At 41.3% G+C, this 16,623-nt stretch overlaps 2 protein-coding genes across 4 annotated transcripts in view; one reads left to right on the forward strand and one right to left on the reverse strand.

Moving 5' to 3' along the window:
• Positions 1 to 1,018: 1,018 nt before the first annotated feature.
• On the forward strand, positions 1,019 to 3,617 carry chac1 (ChaC, cation transport regulator homolog 1 (E. coli)). The gene is made up of 3 exons (XM_022203285.2): positions 1,019 to 1,643; positions 1,777 to 1,812; positions 2,881 to 3,617. The coding sequence occupies exons 1-3, from the start codon at positions 1,473 to 1,475 to the stop codon at positions 3,265 to 3,267; spliced, it is 594 nt and encodes a 197-aa protein (XP_022058977.1). The 5' UTR covers positions 1,019 to 1,472; the 3' UTR covers positions 3,268 to 3,617.
• A 3,222-nt stretch (positions 3,618 to 6,839) lies between these two features.
• The window catches only part of ino80 (INO80 complex ATPase subunit), a 53,028-nt gene continuing 43,244 nt past the window's right edge, over positions 6,840 to 16,623 (reverse strand). For all 3 annotated transcript variants that reach the window (XM_022203287.2, XM_022203286.2, XM_051960998.1), the window contains exons 30-37: positions 16,449 to 16,521; positions 15,109 to 15,267; positions 14,723 to 14,825; positions 14,533 to 14,621; positions 12,774 to 12,929; positions 12,112 to 12,283; positions 9,816 to 10,031; positions 6,840 to 8,291 (exon numbers count right to left, since the gene is read on the reverse strand). In XM_022203287.2, the coding sequence (XP_022058979.2) occupies positions 8,083 to 8,291; positions 9,816 to 10,031; positions 12,112 to 12,283; positions 12,774 to 12,929; positions 14,533 to 14,621; positions 14,723 to 14,825; positions 15,109 to 15,267; positions 16,449 to 16,521 (1,177 nt within the window). In that variant the 3' untranslated portion in view covers positions 6,840 to 8,082. The remainder of the gene's footprint in view (positions 8,292 to 9,815; positions 10,032 to 12,111; positions 12,284 to 12,773; positions 12,930 to 14,532; positions 14,622 to 14,722; positions 14,826 to 15,108; positions 15,268 to 16,448; positions 16,522 to 16,623) is intronic.

Here is a 16,623-nt window from a genome sequence, read left to right on the forward strand (position 1 = left end):
ATATGTTTTTTTTTAAGTGTTTTTCCAGTTTCCAGGGAGTTTATTTGGTATGAAGTGAGGTCAGGGTTCTCACTAGTCGGTGATCTTTCCTTTGCTGCTTGAGCTGTGGGACTACAGTTACAGTTCCCACAAGCTTCCACTGATCTAAACATCCATGTAGGGTGATGACTGGCTCAAATGTCAAGGCTGATTTCCATTAGTCCTGTGTCAGGTCATATACACCCGGCCAGAAATACTTTTTGTTGACTTAGTTGATTTATTTATTTGTTGTTGGTGACGTACGCTACAATAATTCCATGCATGATATTGTAGGCTCTTAACATTAACATTTAGTCAGAACTTAAACTGTATATAGATATATTATAGCATCTTAATATTATTATAATATTGTTTAATAAATCCTTAACAACAGACATATGTCTCTATTAGACCGTACTTTGACTCATTATTGTTTTAAATGTCCTACACATATGACATTGACTTGATATTTCCAACGCCAACAACAATAATGATGATGATAATAATAATAATCTTATTTGGAAAGCACTTTTCAAGCTTCTAGCACTTAAAAAAAATAAAAAATCTAAGATTAAAAACACAAACAACTTAATATTGTCCTGAGGTATATAATAAGGCTCCTATAGGACTCTATTTGATGTATAGAATCTGATGCAATGTCTTGGTGTGTTGCTTGGCTGCTGTTATTGCCCTGAAATGCTGTTGGAAGTTGCATCAGCCAGATCAATCCTGAACATAATACAGAGATTGACAAGGCAGACGACAAATCAGACATAGATTCAGTTAGAGTGACGGCTCCTCCACCAATCACGTCGAAAAATGGGTGGACGAAGAATGTCAAAATCGGGCCAATAGTTTAACGAGTTTTGCTTCATGCCTCGCCCTATTTGGCGCACAGAAATCTGACTGGGCAAATGGAGAATTATTTAAACGTGATTGGTGGAACCCACTGTAGGGACCCGTCCACCTCTTGGAGACGGTATAAAAGCAGAAGCGGCTGTTCGCCATGTTATCGAGGAAACGCGTCAGAACGGCTCAGCTTTTCGGCAGTAAGAACATCAACCGCGACGCGTTTTAACGGTAACATCTCTCAAAGCCTCGATCTATTGACTATTTAATCAATTTAAATTTTAAGTTCATCATCAACATCGGCCGGCAGAGCAGCTGGCCGAAACAGTTTTAGATTTTTTTCTTCCATTGACCTCAAGGCCTGAGCGGCGGCCATGGATTTTTAAGGCATAATGCGGCACCTCTAATGCCATGGCAATGCATCGGCAAAACCAACCGCGTGATTCCATCTTCGCAACTGCCAAGCAGTTGGGCTCAAATACCGTCCGCGGTATTCCTACGAGCCAGCCGGTACCGCTTCTGCTGGACCGGAGGAAGCTAACACTACTCGCCAGTTAGTCCGCTAAGCTAGCTGAGTAGATCCATCGATTCATCTGAAAGTCAACATGAAGCCTCAAGACATTATCGCCGGAAAGAGCAGCCTGTGGATCTTCGGGTACGGGTCGCTGGTGTGGAAGCCGGACTTCAGGTACAAGAGGAGCCGGGTCGGTTACATTCAAGGCTACAAGAGGCGTTTCTGGCACGGAGACAACTTCCACCGCGGGAACGACGAGTTGGTAAGATGGTGAATGTTTTCTTGTTTTCTCAGAAACATTATTTTTATGTTTATTGTTTGTTTTGGTGACTGTTGGTGTTTAGTTGAAACCGTATCAGGCGTCATCACTGACCCGTTTCTCTTCCTCCCCGCAGCCCGGAAGAGTGGTGACGTTGATTGAAGACGATGACGTAAGTGGAAAATCTCTGCTTCCTATTGGTTCACAGATGGTAGCGGAGTTTCCGGGTGATGAGTGTTGATGGGAAGCTGATGTAAACATTTAACAGCCAGAATAACTAATTATGACTAGTTGTAAGTCCAGTTGATTTAATTTTAAGAATTCTACAGTGTCATTTGAAGATTATTAAAGTAAAACATTTAATTAGAACTGGAGAAATCTGTAAGCGGAATACTTACTGACGTCAAACTACAGGAAGTCAGAGGTGGTTTGCCTTTTTATACTAGGGTGGCCTGAGGTGGCAATTCCAGTTAACTTCCCCCACAAGTCTCTGAGTAAAGCTTTAGTTCTGCCCAAAACCATCACTGAATAACAATTCTCCACAATCTCTCTGTAGTTTTACTTCCCAATATTCAAACTCAGCTGTTAAATGTTAAAATGGCTTTCCATACTAGTATTCTAAGAGCTTCAGTAGAAAGCAGCTGGACCTGTTTTTGTTTTTTTGGAGACAATTCTCCTTTCTCTCTGAACTGAGGAATCCCAGATATTTATTCTCAACCCCAAATCATACTGGTTACAGCTTTGTCAATTATGACTGCCATGCCTTGAGGTGTAAATCTTTGTAACACCTCTGAATGTGACTGTACACACACACCTAGAGGCCTGTGAGGATAAATACTGGGGTCTCTTCTGTTCACTGAGGAGGAGGCGAAATTTCCCCAAGAACCAAAATAAGTCTAGTTGGGGCTGCAGAATATACCATTTCGACATCCACAGTGGGATGTGTGGTTATACAAAGGTTTGGTTGGTTGGAGATATTTTGGAAAATCTAAATTGTTGTCATGACACTAGGAAAAACAACAAATTTGACCTTTTCTTTAAGTGTACACAGACAGCATATCACTATCAGTTTTTCTGATATCGTGCAGCCTTTAGTCAAATTGCCTTCGACTGACGCTCTCAAAATGATCTTGACCTGAATGACTGTGTAGTTACTGATTTTTTTTATTTTTTTAAATTTATTTTTTGTTCCAACAATGAGAAAAGTTCTCAACTAAATGCCGCTTCGTTCTTCCCACAGGAGAGCACCTGGGGCGTGGCATTCGAGGTGTCGGGCTCACAGATGGAGGAGTCTCTGAAGTACCTGAATGTGCGCGAGACGGTCTGTGGCGGCTACATCACCAAGATGGTGGATTTCTTCCCCGAGGGGGAGGACCAGTCTCCAGTTCAGGCGCTGGTGTACATCGCCACCTCTGACAACGCCCTGTACCTGGGGCCCGCCAGTCCAGACGAGATCGGCGCCCAGATCGCCGTGAGCAGAGGGAAGACGGGCCACAACCTGGAGTACCTGCTGCGGCTGGCCGAGTTCATGAGGAGCAGCTGCCCACATGTGGAAGACCACCACCTGTTCTCCATCGAGGCCGCCGCGCTGACCGTGGTGTCTTATCTGCTAGCAGCCCAGCAGTAGCTCGTACCCTTCGTTTCACTCCCTGAAACACTGAGGCTTTTCTGTCAGTCAACATGTGTTTTATGTTCTCACCTTCACACTACCATCCATTTAATGCACGACAGTGCTAAAAGGGAAGCATGATCCCACTGTAATAAACCTGTTTGAACAGCAGCTACAAAATGTTCACTGTAACCATCTGTTTTTTTCTCTTGGCATTAACGTTTTTTAATTTGCACAGGTCAGAATCCGTCCAGCAGTTACCTGTGGTGGTTAAATGTGATTGTAACTTGTGATGGCTGCTGTGATGTGTTTTCAGACCTACCTGTCATCTACAGTCAAATGCCAATAAAAAAAAAAAATCGGAAGTACACATTAGTGCCTTGTATTTATTGTGCTGGGAGCTAGTGGGATTAATCATCTTTAAAATGAGCTAATGTTACAGAAAAATCTTAAATTACATTCACCTAATTTAGACTTTATTTACATCACATGTGTGGGAAGGAAAAGGCTGGTAATATGTAAAAAAAATTGGGAAGTAGAGGTGGAAAGACTAATCAGTTGGTAATTAAAAACATCAATATTTTTTAGTTTCCTTTCTAATCGGGTGTTGTTTAAAATGTGAGCACTACAGAAAGAGAAACAAAGCAATTCGTCTCCCCAGGCTTTTAAAATCTTAGAATTAAGTGATCTGACAGTAAAACATGTCTGTACTGACAACATATTTCCACACTGAGGTTGTGACCGCTGATGAGGGAGATTTGTATGTTGAAGGACACATACCACACGTCAGCCATACAAGGCCTGAGGCTTGTTCCTGCCTCCAACAGGTCTCGTCACATCAGGGGTGCAGATTGTTCTCAGCAGCGTCGTCCTATTAATGCAGTAGAGCTGGATTTTTGGAGTGAGAACCTGCAGGACACAAACACAGACTCTAAACACTGACCAGAGCAGCTTGTTCCTTGGATTTGAGTCAAGAGGCTATCTAGGTGCAGAGCCTTATATAACCGCTAGCCGGGAACAAGCCCAGACCTGGAAGTCCTGTGTTTACAAGTCAGCTGTGTGGTCATGTCAGAGAGGAACAGGCTGCTGAGGTGAAATCTGAACGAGTCAAGACTAAACCATCTGAAAATATACAAACCAACAAGATTACAGGTGAACTTCTAACCTTTAAAACTCACAAAAAGTCAGTTTCAGTGTCTTGATTGGGTTGTTTCTATACTTTTATCAGGTCAAGACAACATTATATAGAAAATGTACATGAAAACACATGTACTTGTTAACTCAAATTAATCTGAAACTACTCTTATAATCAGTTTTAAGAATTTTTTAACAAGAAAAAGTCTAAATTCTCTGCTTCTTAATTGTCGATGGTAGGACGGCAAGGGTTTATGGGTAACAGTTTTGCCCATTTAAATTTGTTGTTCAAATATTATATTCTGATTTGATGACAATATATGTAAAAAAATGTGTGATTTAAAACTAAAAACTGTCCTCCCACATTTGAAACTACAGACGCAGATCAAAAACGCTTCCAGAGAAAGTCTGACATTTAAGATTAACATCAAAAATTTATTAATTAAAAAGTTATAGAAATAAACTCAAATGTTCCCTGACAGTGGAGAAACAACATCCTTTCAACAGGGAGAAACCTCCAGCAGAAGCAGGTTGGGGAGCACAGACACCTACCTCGACTGCTTTGGGTGGGGGGGGGAGAGGGAAGACAAAAGATGAGCAGAAAAAACCCAACAAACCAGAGAACAATTAACACTGGACAGGCAGCTAGTTGCAGATTAGAAAATTCCTGCAGCGAGGGCAAAACACAAATTATGGAGGGGTGACAACACAAAGTTATGAACATAATGGTGGCAGTTATAATGCCTATAGAAAGTATTTAGTACCTCCCTTGGACGTTCTCTCATTTTACTGCTATTCTACGTTGAACTACTGTCAACTTAACGTTACTTTTTTTGACAGAATTTTACCAAAAAATGACTCTTCCATGTCAAAGTGAAAGTGTATTTATATAAAGTAATGTTAGGTAATTAAAAATCTAAAATAAACTAGTGCATAAGTGCTCAACTTCATTTACTGTGACTGACATAATTCACTACAGGTGCAGCTAGAATTCACACAAACGGTGAAATGATCATTGATTGTAGTATAAAGACACCTGTATCTGGTAGGCCCAGCCACTGGTGGATCAGTACTCCTGCATGTAACTACATGAATATGAATACGTGAATATGAAAGAACATTCCAAGCAACTCTGTGAAAAGGTTATTGAAAAGCACAAGTCATACGGTAGATCCGAGAAAAGTGAGTGTCCATGCAAGAAAGAGATCAGTGAGGGAGGTCACCAAGACACCGATGAGTCCTCTGAAGGAGTTACAAGCTTCAGTGAATGAAATGGGAAACAGGCACTGTAAATACATGCAACACAAGACTATTAATACATTAAGAAAACTTCAAGAACAGGATAGAGAAGGTAGAGCATCTTGGCGAAATTAAAAAGAGGTAGTCAAAACAAAGGCAAAAGATTAAGTGATGGAACTGAGAGAAACAAAGTGACCCATCGACACAAAAAATAATTGAGGACCAGACCTGGACAGCTTCAGGGAGAACTGACAAAGGGAAGAAAGAGGAGTCTTGAATTTTACATTTTAAATTGCCAATATTGGGACAAAACTTAAATTGTTGGGTCTGTTAATGGTTCTAAAATCTACAACGGTGAACAACATGCCTAATATTGTCAGGACATAGTAGATTTTGGGTCCCGTAGATTCTGGTGCATGTCAGGGATGCTAAATCAGAATGGGATCTGGGCAATTTGGAGGCCGTCTTGGGCTCTTGATCATGTTCCTCTAGGCTTTTCTGAGCAGTTTATGCAGTGAAATAAAAGACTGCTGCCATCTTCAAGTAGGTGCTATGCGTCAAAGTAACATCCACATCAGTGTTGGACCAAAAGGTTTCAACTATCAGTGTTCTTCACTTCACTAGTCAGTAGCTTTAATGTTGTGGTTGGTCTGTTAGTGTCAGGAGTTGCTGCAAAATGACTTATTGTAGCTGAAGGAGCAGTAGGAACAGGACGTGGATAAGGGCAAGCAAAGATTAACGAAGAAGGCTGCAAAACAAAGTCAAAGGTGAGAAAAGGTGATTCAGCAGAAACGGTTATCATTTGTCCATATAGTCACAACTGCAAAATCCCTGGGAAACTGAGGAAGGTACTTTGGTCTGATGAAGTGTTTTTCTCACCCCTGTGCTGCAGGCAGATGGATTTATTTCAAGGGAAACCCACAGGATGCTCCTCGGCCAGTAAACCGATGCTTGCAGCTGGCAGCGGTCCAGTGATATACGATCGTCCACTTGCAGGAAACCCAATGACTGCTCTGGTTGGTGCAGCGAAGGAATATGAAGCTTTGCTGCAGCAGGAATTTTGCGAAACTCGTGGCCTCTCACATCTCCACTGACCCCTTTTCAACTCGACTTCTTCTACAAGTAGAACATTTCACATCTTGTCCTCGTTTCCATCAATTGTGTGCATTATGTACAGAATTTAAGCACAATGAAAACGGAAAAAATAACCAAATATCTCTGGTTTAGCACTCTTTTATTTTATCTCGACTCCTCCTGTTAGTAAAATGGCAGATGCATTTCTCCATATGTACACATGACCTATAAAAATAGACAGGCAAACGAGGGAAAAGCCAGAGGAAATGTCGCTCTCATCATTATGTACATCAATATAGAACATCATATTATAATCACACTATAAACACAAAAAAACAAATCTAGAACAGATGTAGTGCTCAACTCAGGATGCAAACTTTCCGTGTTTTGTTTTTTTCTTCCTAAAACATCAACGACATCGAAGAGAACCACAGACTCAGTCTCAACACAGAAAACATCTTCTGAAAAATTAAAAAAAAAAATGGCTTCGGAATTCACAATTTACAGTTTTACATCTGAATATTAGCGCTATTATTTTTCGCAAATTGTCCATTTTAACATAATTCAAATAACTTAAAAGGCAGACAAGCAAATAGTCAATCCATAAATTTACTGTTAGCAGCACGGCTGTATCAACCCCTCATTTTGGAATATAGTTTTTACATTGTTATCCGATTTGGACAAAAAATATAATTACTGGAATACACTTTATGGACAAAATCTTTTCAAAATTTGAACATGTTGTTTTGGGCACTCCGCTGTTTAATAGAAAAATAGGAGCTTTAGTAGAAAAGCTGTGTTGTTTGGTAAAGTGTTGGTTTAGGGAAAGTTGTGGTTCACATTAAGCTCTGTGAAATGCAGACTCGTCCACCAGTTTGCACTGAGCATATCTACAACATTTAAATAACCTAATGTACACCTATGAGAATCACCAGGAAGACGTGGCTCAGTGCATCTGACGGAAACTCCTTCGTCTCACTGCTTCTGGCGAACACAAGGATGTGGAAAAGCCCTTTAAAACTACACGTGTCGCTTCATGTCATGGCCAGGCGGCAAATCAAAAGAGATTCCAGTCCCCGGTGGAAACACACAGTTCTGGAAAAAAGCACTTGGAAATACTCCAAACACAAATACTCAAGGCAGGTTTTGTCCTCTGACCGGGACACATTAAAATACAACTAAAGTAGAGGCTGGTAGAGACTGAGCCTTCAGATGATTGTGAGAGTTTCCAGAGGTTCAGGTAGTGAGCCTCAGTTACTACAAATACTGTACTCCCCATTTATTAGTTTAGGCATAGGGGCGTCTGTGGGGGTCACAGTGAAGCAAAGGTCAGTTTTCTGTTGTGTTCTGGGCCACATTCATATGCGTGCAGTGCGTTTGAGTGCATCACCGAGCCCCGGGACCGCCTGGGCCCTTCCCCTTCCTGACTGCACCGTGGCTGCTGTGGTGGTGGCTGTGGGCCAGCTGCTTGTGGGGGCTCGGGGCGGAAGCGCCTCCTTTGGCCTGGGGAGAGGAGGTCTTGCTGGGGTTGAAGGCCGGACCGGTACCGGAGCGACCCAGGGAGGGCTGCAGGGGGCTGGATGCAGAGAGGCTGGCTGAAACACAAAAGGAGAATATTGCTGCTCGTGTTGAAATAAAAGTGAGTCCTGCTTCCAAACTTGATAGTTTTAGGCTATCAAGCTTATTTCAGGCTGTCAAGTTCTACTTGAATTAAATGTCAGTGAGAAAAAATAGGTCTTTAAGAGCAACTTAATGTTTCAATAAATGAGGTAAATGGCTGTAATAAATAATATTGCAAGATTTCATCCCTAAAATTATATAACATTTCTTACTGAAAAGCAATTTAGGTCAACATCTGTTGCTTTGAATCTGATGTAGAACTAACACTGACTTAACAAGGAATGAAGCAATACATGCAACTATCACATTCAATAAGCCTCACCGACAGACAGCGAAACGTTTTCTCTAATATTTTATGTGGCATTCACAGTGATGCCCTTCCATCGTTTAAAAAAAAAACAATTATTTCCAGCTGTAAGCAACTCATCCAAGTCATTTCAATTCAATTCAATTCAATTCAATTTTATTTATATAGCGTCAATTACAGTCAACTCGTCTCAAGACGCTTTACAGAACCCAAATGCCTGGTATTTGTGCAACGCATGGTGGGTAAATTATGTCAACTGGCAGCACAATGAAAACTCCGGGGTTTTCAGTATGAATACTGGCTTTTGTGCTCATAATTTGGCTTTTTCCAACGCCAACACAGCATGCACTCTGCTTCAGATTAGTAGTAGGTACGAAAATGGGGTCAGATGAGGCCATATCTGTCCGTAAAGCATCTGTCTTGTAGGGCTGCAGTCTCCTTTTCAATTGGTCCAAATGAATTCTCATTGGTCAGATAATCTCTGGTGTTACTTTCATCAACAGCCTTCCAGGATTAATACATTACTTTGTGGTGAAAGGAGGAACAGACTAACTGTGAACACCGCCACATTTTCACAACTTTAAACTGGCTCAACCTAATGGAGGCTGATAGGTCTTACTTTAATGGCATTTATTGAAATTGACACCGTGTCAAATTTGATTTCAGAGTAGCTACAATTCCAGTTGACCAACATCTTTGGTCCACTACTCCGACCACCCAGGTGATGTAGCTATTAAGCAGAAAACAAAACTGATGAGTATTGAGAATAATAATAGACCAGGTCAGCAGAAGAGACGACACACACACACACACACACACACACACACACACACACACACACACACACACACACACACACACACACACACACACACACACACACACACACACACACACACACACACACACACACACACACACACACACACACACACACACACACAGGTCCTAACAGAGAGTCTTTGCTCCAAGATTACAAATGTAAGACTGGTCTGGCCTGTTCAGTTAGAGAAAGAAAGTGTTTATATGAAGACAGAGTTTAACCCAAAAGGTGAAAAAAAGAGGACAAATGCAGCCAGGTTAAGGAGCGTCATGTGTACTTTTTCATATATATTAATTCATGTGCAACATTAGTTCCTCTACTGTGTTTATACTCTTGCAATGCATTTTTGTCCATGCGACATTTACTGACCTTTAGAAACGCTGTAACCGTAAGCAGCATAAGCTGCCGCTGAAGCAGCCGCTGCGCCCGCCATCGCTCCTGCCATCGCCGCCGCGCTGCCAGCTGTTGACTTCCGGCCTCGTCCTTTTCCTCCAGACTTAGCCCCGCCTCCAGATCCTTTAGGACGTCCGCGACTTCGCCCAGATCTTCCTCTGCCAGGGCTGATTGTATCTGAGCCTGAAACACCTAAAAACGACAGGCAATGAAAGAAAAAGCATCAAAGCATCTCTTATTTTACAGTAATGACCCTAATGAACTGATGGTACAGTCAGACCAGACAGAAGTAAACTTGGACAGAAGTTCTGTTTGCCTTGACTCGGTCTTTCAGAGATACTGTAGTAATTTCACGGCAATAAAAAATTATTACACATTAATCATAACTCATCATTGCCATAAGTACGGCCTCATTGCCCTCATTTTCCGTCCTGCTGGCAGAATCAGATCCAGCGTTTGCCTCGGTGGTAATGTGCCTTATCCTCTGGTACCTTCTCCTCTCTCCGACTCCCCACATCTGCATTTTCTTTGGTATTTGGCAGTAGTTTAAAACTTCAGCCCATCCTATCACCAACACCAAGGCACACATGAAACCCCTTTTATAAAAATCCCTCAGTCTTTCTCTCCCTCCAGGCCTTAATCTCACTTTTCCTGCCTTTTTATTCATTCATCCACCGATTTCTCCTTCAAGCCTTTCATCAGAACATCCACCGGTTCTCTGAAAGCAGCAACTTTTTCTCAGCTTATCAGAGGCCATTAATAATCTTATTGGCTGGAGCCTTAACATGGCAGCAAAAATCCCAAACTGGGTTTCGATGGAGCGCCACGTATTTAGGAGGGATTACCTTATTGCAACAAATCCAAAGTACGGATATAGAAGCAAAAACATATATTCACCATCTATCTGCATCCCAGAGTACAGAACATACTGAAACGCTGAAGCTGAGGCAAATAAAACCCCCATAAATCTAAAAAAATCTGCTCAAAAAGACCTATGAGCCTACAGGCTACTTCTCTAAATGGACTCAAGCCTATTAAAACACAAGTCGTGATAACAAGACAGACTTGTATGTCCAGCAATGACCCTTCGTGTAAGTCACGCCAATTTGTTTTTCCAGCAGCGCTCCAACACGATAATACTGTCTCATAGATAACACAGGTTAGGACATATCTGGCAAACGTTTGGAGCTTTCCAGCACAGAATATTAACCTTTAAACACGGGTATTTTGATAGTGTGTGAGATGGGTGGAGGGAGGTTTAACAGAGTGCAGTGACTCAACAAACGGTTCCTATAGCCAGGAATCAGGCTTTAAGTACAACTTACATTTTCATTATCCTTGTTTTTTTTTACTTCTGTTTTTGATGTTCCAGCTAATTTCACCAGCTGGTAACACTGTTCTTTAAATGCAGTGGGGGTGGAAAACTCTGAGTCTTCACTTAAGCGAAAGCATCAACACTACAATGCATTTTTCCTTCGTTAATGTCCCTATGGAGTGCTCTGCTAGCTTGTATTACATTCATATGAATAAATCATTAACATGTTAGCACCATTTTACTGTTGCAGCTATTTGAAATGCAGGTGGCACTTCTCTCCAACATAAATCAATAATAAACATCAAGAATCAACTTTTTCATCTTATCCAAAATGAAATGGAAGTTCAAAGGTTGAAATTTCGATATAGTTGAAGAGATTCATCTCATTGCAGATGTTGTTTGACACAGTTACAGACAGGGACTTCCAGGGAGCTATGCAAATGTTGCAGAAGCGCTGGGAGCAGAGTATTCCTGCACAAGGATTAAGCAGTAGATCAGGTAGAGTTTCTGATTTTAAAGACAAACAGTCTGAACCTTTCCATTGACCCTTGTACATATTCTGTATCAAAAGAAAATTATTTGGCAAAAGTTATTAATGTACCAAAAAATATCCCTGGTGTGGGATATTTTTGCAACTAAGTCGGGTAAAAATGGAAATACTCACATGAAAATACTTCAAAATTATACTAAAAACAGTCTCAAAGTAAGACTAATCAAACAATTATGTAAACAGCCACATTTTAGTGTCATTTGGGAACTTCTTAAGGTAGATTAAAAAGATCTAACAGACATAACAGGCTGCAGTGGTTAATTAAAATCACTTCCATCAAGTTTCCAATCACACAAATATCTCACTTTCATGCATTTTAGTGCAGTTTTAGGGCAAAGCACTGGAAAACACGCAGTATATTGGTCAATCACTCCTTAAATGTAGACTGAGTTTATTTATTCAGTTACCATTCATGTTGTCAGAGACAGATCCGGACACAGAAGCTGGGGAGTTGGTGGCACGAGACTGAGGCGCAGATGAAACCGGATCGTCTACGATGACCAACATGTCGCTGCTGCTCTCGTCGGCGTCGGCGTCCGGAGGCAGAGAACCGGGCTGGAGCTCGCTGCTCAGGGAGATCTGTCCATGTACAGAAGGACATACAGACATAGACACAGGCTGGAGATCAGCACCACGGGGAGGAGGAACCGGGCCGGTACAGTAACGGGTAAGAGAAGAGGAACATGTGAGGAAGAAAAAAGTACAGCAAGGAAAGGAAGAAGGAAACAATTGACAGAGGGTTGGAAGAAGGTAAATTTAGAGGAAAAAAAGGAAAGCCATGATAAAAGAGGAGTGTGAAAGAAGGAAGAGGCACAAGCAAGGAGAGAAGTCAATAATGAAAAACATTTGAAAAGAAGACAAATGATAAAAAATGAAAAAAGCGGCAGGGGAATTTACAAGCACAAGATGCAAAATAAAATAAAGTGAGTTTGTGGATGCAGGCCAATGAAACCTAATGGACCATCTCCTGCAATATAAATCCCATCTGTTTTCCCTCAAAAAACATGCTTCTCTGTGTATCACACACATCACACATTCCATCCTTTGTTTTCCCCCTCCCTCGCCTCACCTCGCTGAAAGGACTGGGCATGGCTGAGTCCATCTCTACGCTGATGAACGAGTCGTCTCCGTCTGCAGAAAGGTTGGAGTTGTCGGCTGAAGGGGCGTGAGAGATGACCAGGTTCACTTCCTTCTTCCTCTTGTTCTCTGACTCCTCGTTCTTCTTCTGCAGATCAAACACAAAGAGAAGTAGATGGTTAGTGGACAGTGAGGACGGGGAAAGGTCTGGTTTAACATTGTGGAGCTGCTGTGAGAGAGGAAGCAAATGTTGAGTGGACTTAAAGCAGCATGATTCATGTGATCTGATGCCAGCAAAGCTACCTTACTAACTGAAATATTCAGTTTATTTCAAATAAATTCCACTTCAGTGAGCATTTTCTAAGGTAATTGATAAAATTGCTGTTGCTGGAGGGGTTAATACATTCCTTTCTTGCCCTGAGCTGTAGCTAAATCTCATTTATTCTCCTCTATAAGGCCAACAGATCCTTGAGTTGGTGGTCAGTTGGTTGGTGTGTCCATTTGTTCAACACTTGAGTCCACAGCGAGATAAAACTCAGCAACTACTGACCAGATTGCCATGAAATCCAGTACGGATACGATCCCCAGAGGATGATATCTGATGATTTTGGATGAACCCCATGACCTTTCATTTAAACCTACGTTAATCTCTGACAGACTAGAGCCAACAAATGATCAGATTTCTATAGAATTTGCCTGGTTTATACACTCAACGGCCACATTATTAGGTAAACCTGTGGAATCTGATGCAATCTGGTACAACAGCTTCTACATTTTCAGTTTCTGTTGACCGCATTTCACGTTTCTAAACAAGTGTTTGCAATATTTTGTCCACTCCGTTATCACATATAGTATATTAGAAACACTTTTAAATACAATGCAGCCTGGTACACCACCATCAATTAAAAAACAAAGTAAAATTATCGTCTTCTTGATTACAAAAACAGAATGTAGAAGCTTTGCAAAAGTAGAATTTGAGATAGAGCTGTTGTAAAAAATTAGACATGTGTCTGTGCTAAAGTTGCCGGTGCGTGTATCTGCTCCCAAAAGTCATATTAATGTCCCTCTCAACCTTTCCTAGCTTCACCATCAGTCTAAATATATGGGAAAAAATGTATTACACATTAGAGACATTAATCTAACAGGCAGATCAGAGGTTTCTGGACATTCATGCTCCCCAGAGGACGAGCCATTCCCATTTTGGTCATTACTTGAGCTTCATACTCACCGCAGCCAACATCATACAGTACACCATGTTTCAAGCTGTATTTATCCAATTTGAACATACTATTTGGTCATATTAATGTGTCTTAGGGTTTGGCCATCTCGCTCATACTGGGCTGTAGTCTGTACTGCAAAATGAACTGTCATTTGTCTGCCAGAACAGCCAGAAAAGCATGCTTGCTGGAAAACTGCAAAAGATGAACAAATGCAGCAGGACATGAAGGTATTTTTGCATAATACTTTTGACATATTACATATATAGAACTACTCAATCTTTTGTCTGGCATACTATATAGTATTGTAGCGTGAGTACTTGAACACATTAACTTTCATCATAAACCCTGATGTTTCTTCCAGGACTCTCTGCAGAATAAAAGCCAACATTTTTGCTCCAAGTGCTATTAAAGTTCACCTTCTACACGCCACTTGTTGGGCTTCACAACTTCACCATTTTTAGCATATCGCTCTACAATTCAGGCAACTGCCAAATGACAAAGCTCATGAGGTTTCAGCTGATCATGTCGTACCTTCTCGGCGTACTTCTCCCTCTTCCTCTTGCGTTCCTTCACCTTGCTGCTCTCCTCCTGTTGCCTTTTCTCCTCTTGTCTTTGACGCACTGCAGGAAGACAAATAAAGCTTCTCGTTATTCCCTACACTTGCGATAAAGTTGGTAGTGTCTGCGCTTTGTTAAAAAGAATCGTCTCTTCAATCACTCACGTTTCTTCTCGAGCTCATCGTCGTCCAAAAGCAGGCTGACCACCTCTTTAGGTTTGAGCGTGTCTGGTTTAAAGTTGCCTCCAGAGATCACCACTCTTTGGATCTTTTGACAAGAGAACATTAAAACATTAGCTAAATCACGCATCACTGACTTATGAGAACAGAGGACTTTTTAATTCACAAATTTAGTGTAAAGGAGACAGTATAGTATGCTGGATGACAGCTAAAGGAACATGTGCTAAGTTGAGAAAGATGAATTCAAGTATTTCTCCAGGTATCAACCAAATGCACAGAATTGATGCACTTTAGCAATGCATCTTTAGGAGCCTTTGCAGTCGTGTTAATCATATTTTGTGTGTTTTATGACTCATGTTTCAGATTCAGACCTCGCTCTTCTCCTTGGCCCGCTGCAGGATCCTCTCTTCGATGGTTCCCTGACAGATGAGCCGATAGACGGTGACCTGCTTGGTCTGACCCAGCCGGTGGGCTCGGTCCATGGCCTGCTGATCCACCGTGGGGTTCCAGTCACTGTCGTAGAAGATGACCTGCAGGGGAACGTATGACATGTGAATTTGTTTTCCTACAGCTAAAATGCTACTGCTAACTTCTGATCATGAAGTATTTGTTGACCACACTGTGCAATTCTATGTGAAGGCAAACGCTCCATTCGTTCTAATTACAATAATGTGCTATCCCAAGTGAACTGCCGTGTAGCATGACACATGTACTGTGTTAAGAAGTGCATCAAACTCATTACCATGAAAGCTAATCCCAGTATACAGACACAAAGGTAGATTACTCTGACAGAAGTTAGAAAACAAAGAGCACAGTCGTATTTATGTTTGTAATTATCTCAACATCTCTCTTCAACTGGTCATTTAGTTCTCATCTCACTAAATTCTTTTGCTTGGACAATCATTTAATAAGAAAAAAATGCTACAGCAACAGTCATTTGGGAATAATCCATTATTTTTGGCAGTAGAAGGAGCCAACTACCTGTGAACACCCCCATGTTTTCACAACTCCTAGATTTATTTTATCGAAGTTTACTGAATGTTTACTTGAAGTCGAATCCAAACTACCATGCCAAAGAAATCATCAGTGCGGCTGCATATTTTTTAAACAGATGGCCAAAAAGTTCTGTTGAAACTTTCCAAACAGCAGTTTGTGTATCACAGCTCAACAACCAACATGTCAGATCAACTAAGAAGAGCAGCTAACTTGTCTCTGTTATATTCCTCAGCAGTTCTTTTTGCTGAATCACCAGTTGATGTGGTTTTATTTTTATAAATCATATTAACATGGGCAGCTGCTCTGGTCTGAGTCTGTTTTTACCACTTCGACATCAAATATTCAGGTTGAAATGATTGAACATGCAGCAAATGCTATGTTTTCATGTTGATTTAGAATTCACTGAAGCTAATAAGGCTGCAGATAGAATGACTTAGTGCTCCGTGGAACATGCAGCTCATCTACACATAACATGCTTTTTTTCCTGCAACAAATCAATGGGTTGAAGAGTTGGTATGACTTCAGTTAACCAAGATTTTCTTTGCTTCATTGCAGCCACATTAGCAAAGCTCAAGCACTCGTCATCCCAGATTGTCTAGACTGTTTTCTGACAGAGAACGTAGACTGCACTGGCCTCCGATACATTTAGGAATGGTTAGTGCTTTTTAAACTTTAATACAAGTGCTTTTTTTGTGTATGTGTGTCAGAGACTCACAGTGTCAGCAGCAGTCAGGTTGATGCCAAGCCCTCCGGCTCTTGTACTCAGCAGAAATACAAAGATATCCGTTCTGTGGAGAGGAGGGGAAGGAGGGGGACACACACACAAGCAAAGGATATCATCTACGACTGCAGTTACAGCACAAATATCTATATATCACAGCAGATAATTA

Source organism: Acanthochromis polyacanthus, chromosome 16 (assembly GCF_021347895.1).
Source record: "Acanthochromis polyacanthus isolate Apoly-LR-REF ecotype Palm Island chromosome 16, KAUST_Apoly_ChrSc, whole genome shotgun sequence".
NCBI lineage: Eukaryota > Metazoa > Chordata > Actinopteri > Pomacentridae > Acanthochromis > Acanthochromis polyacanthus.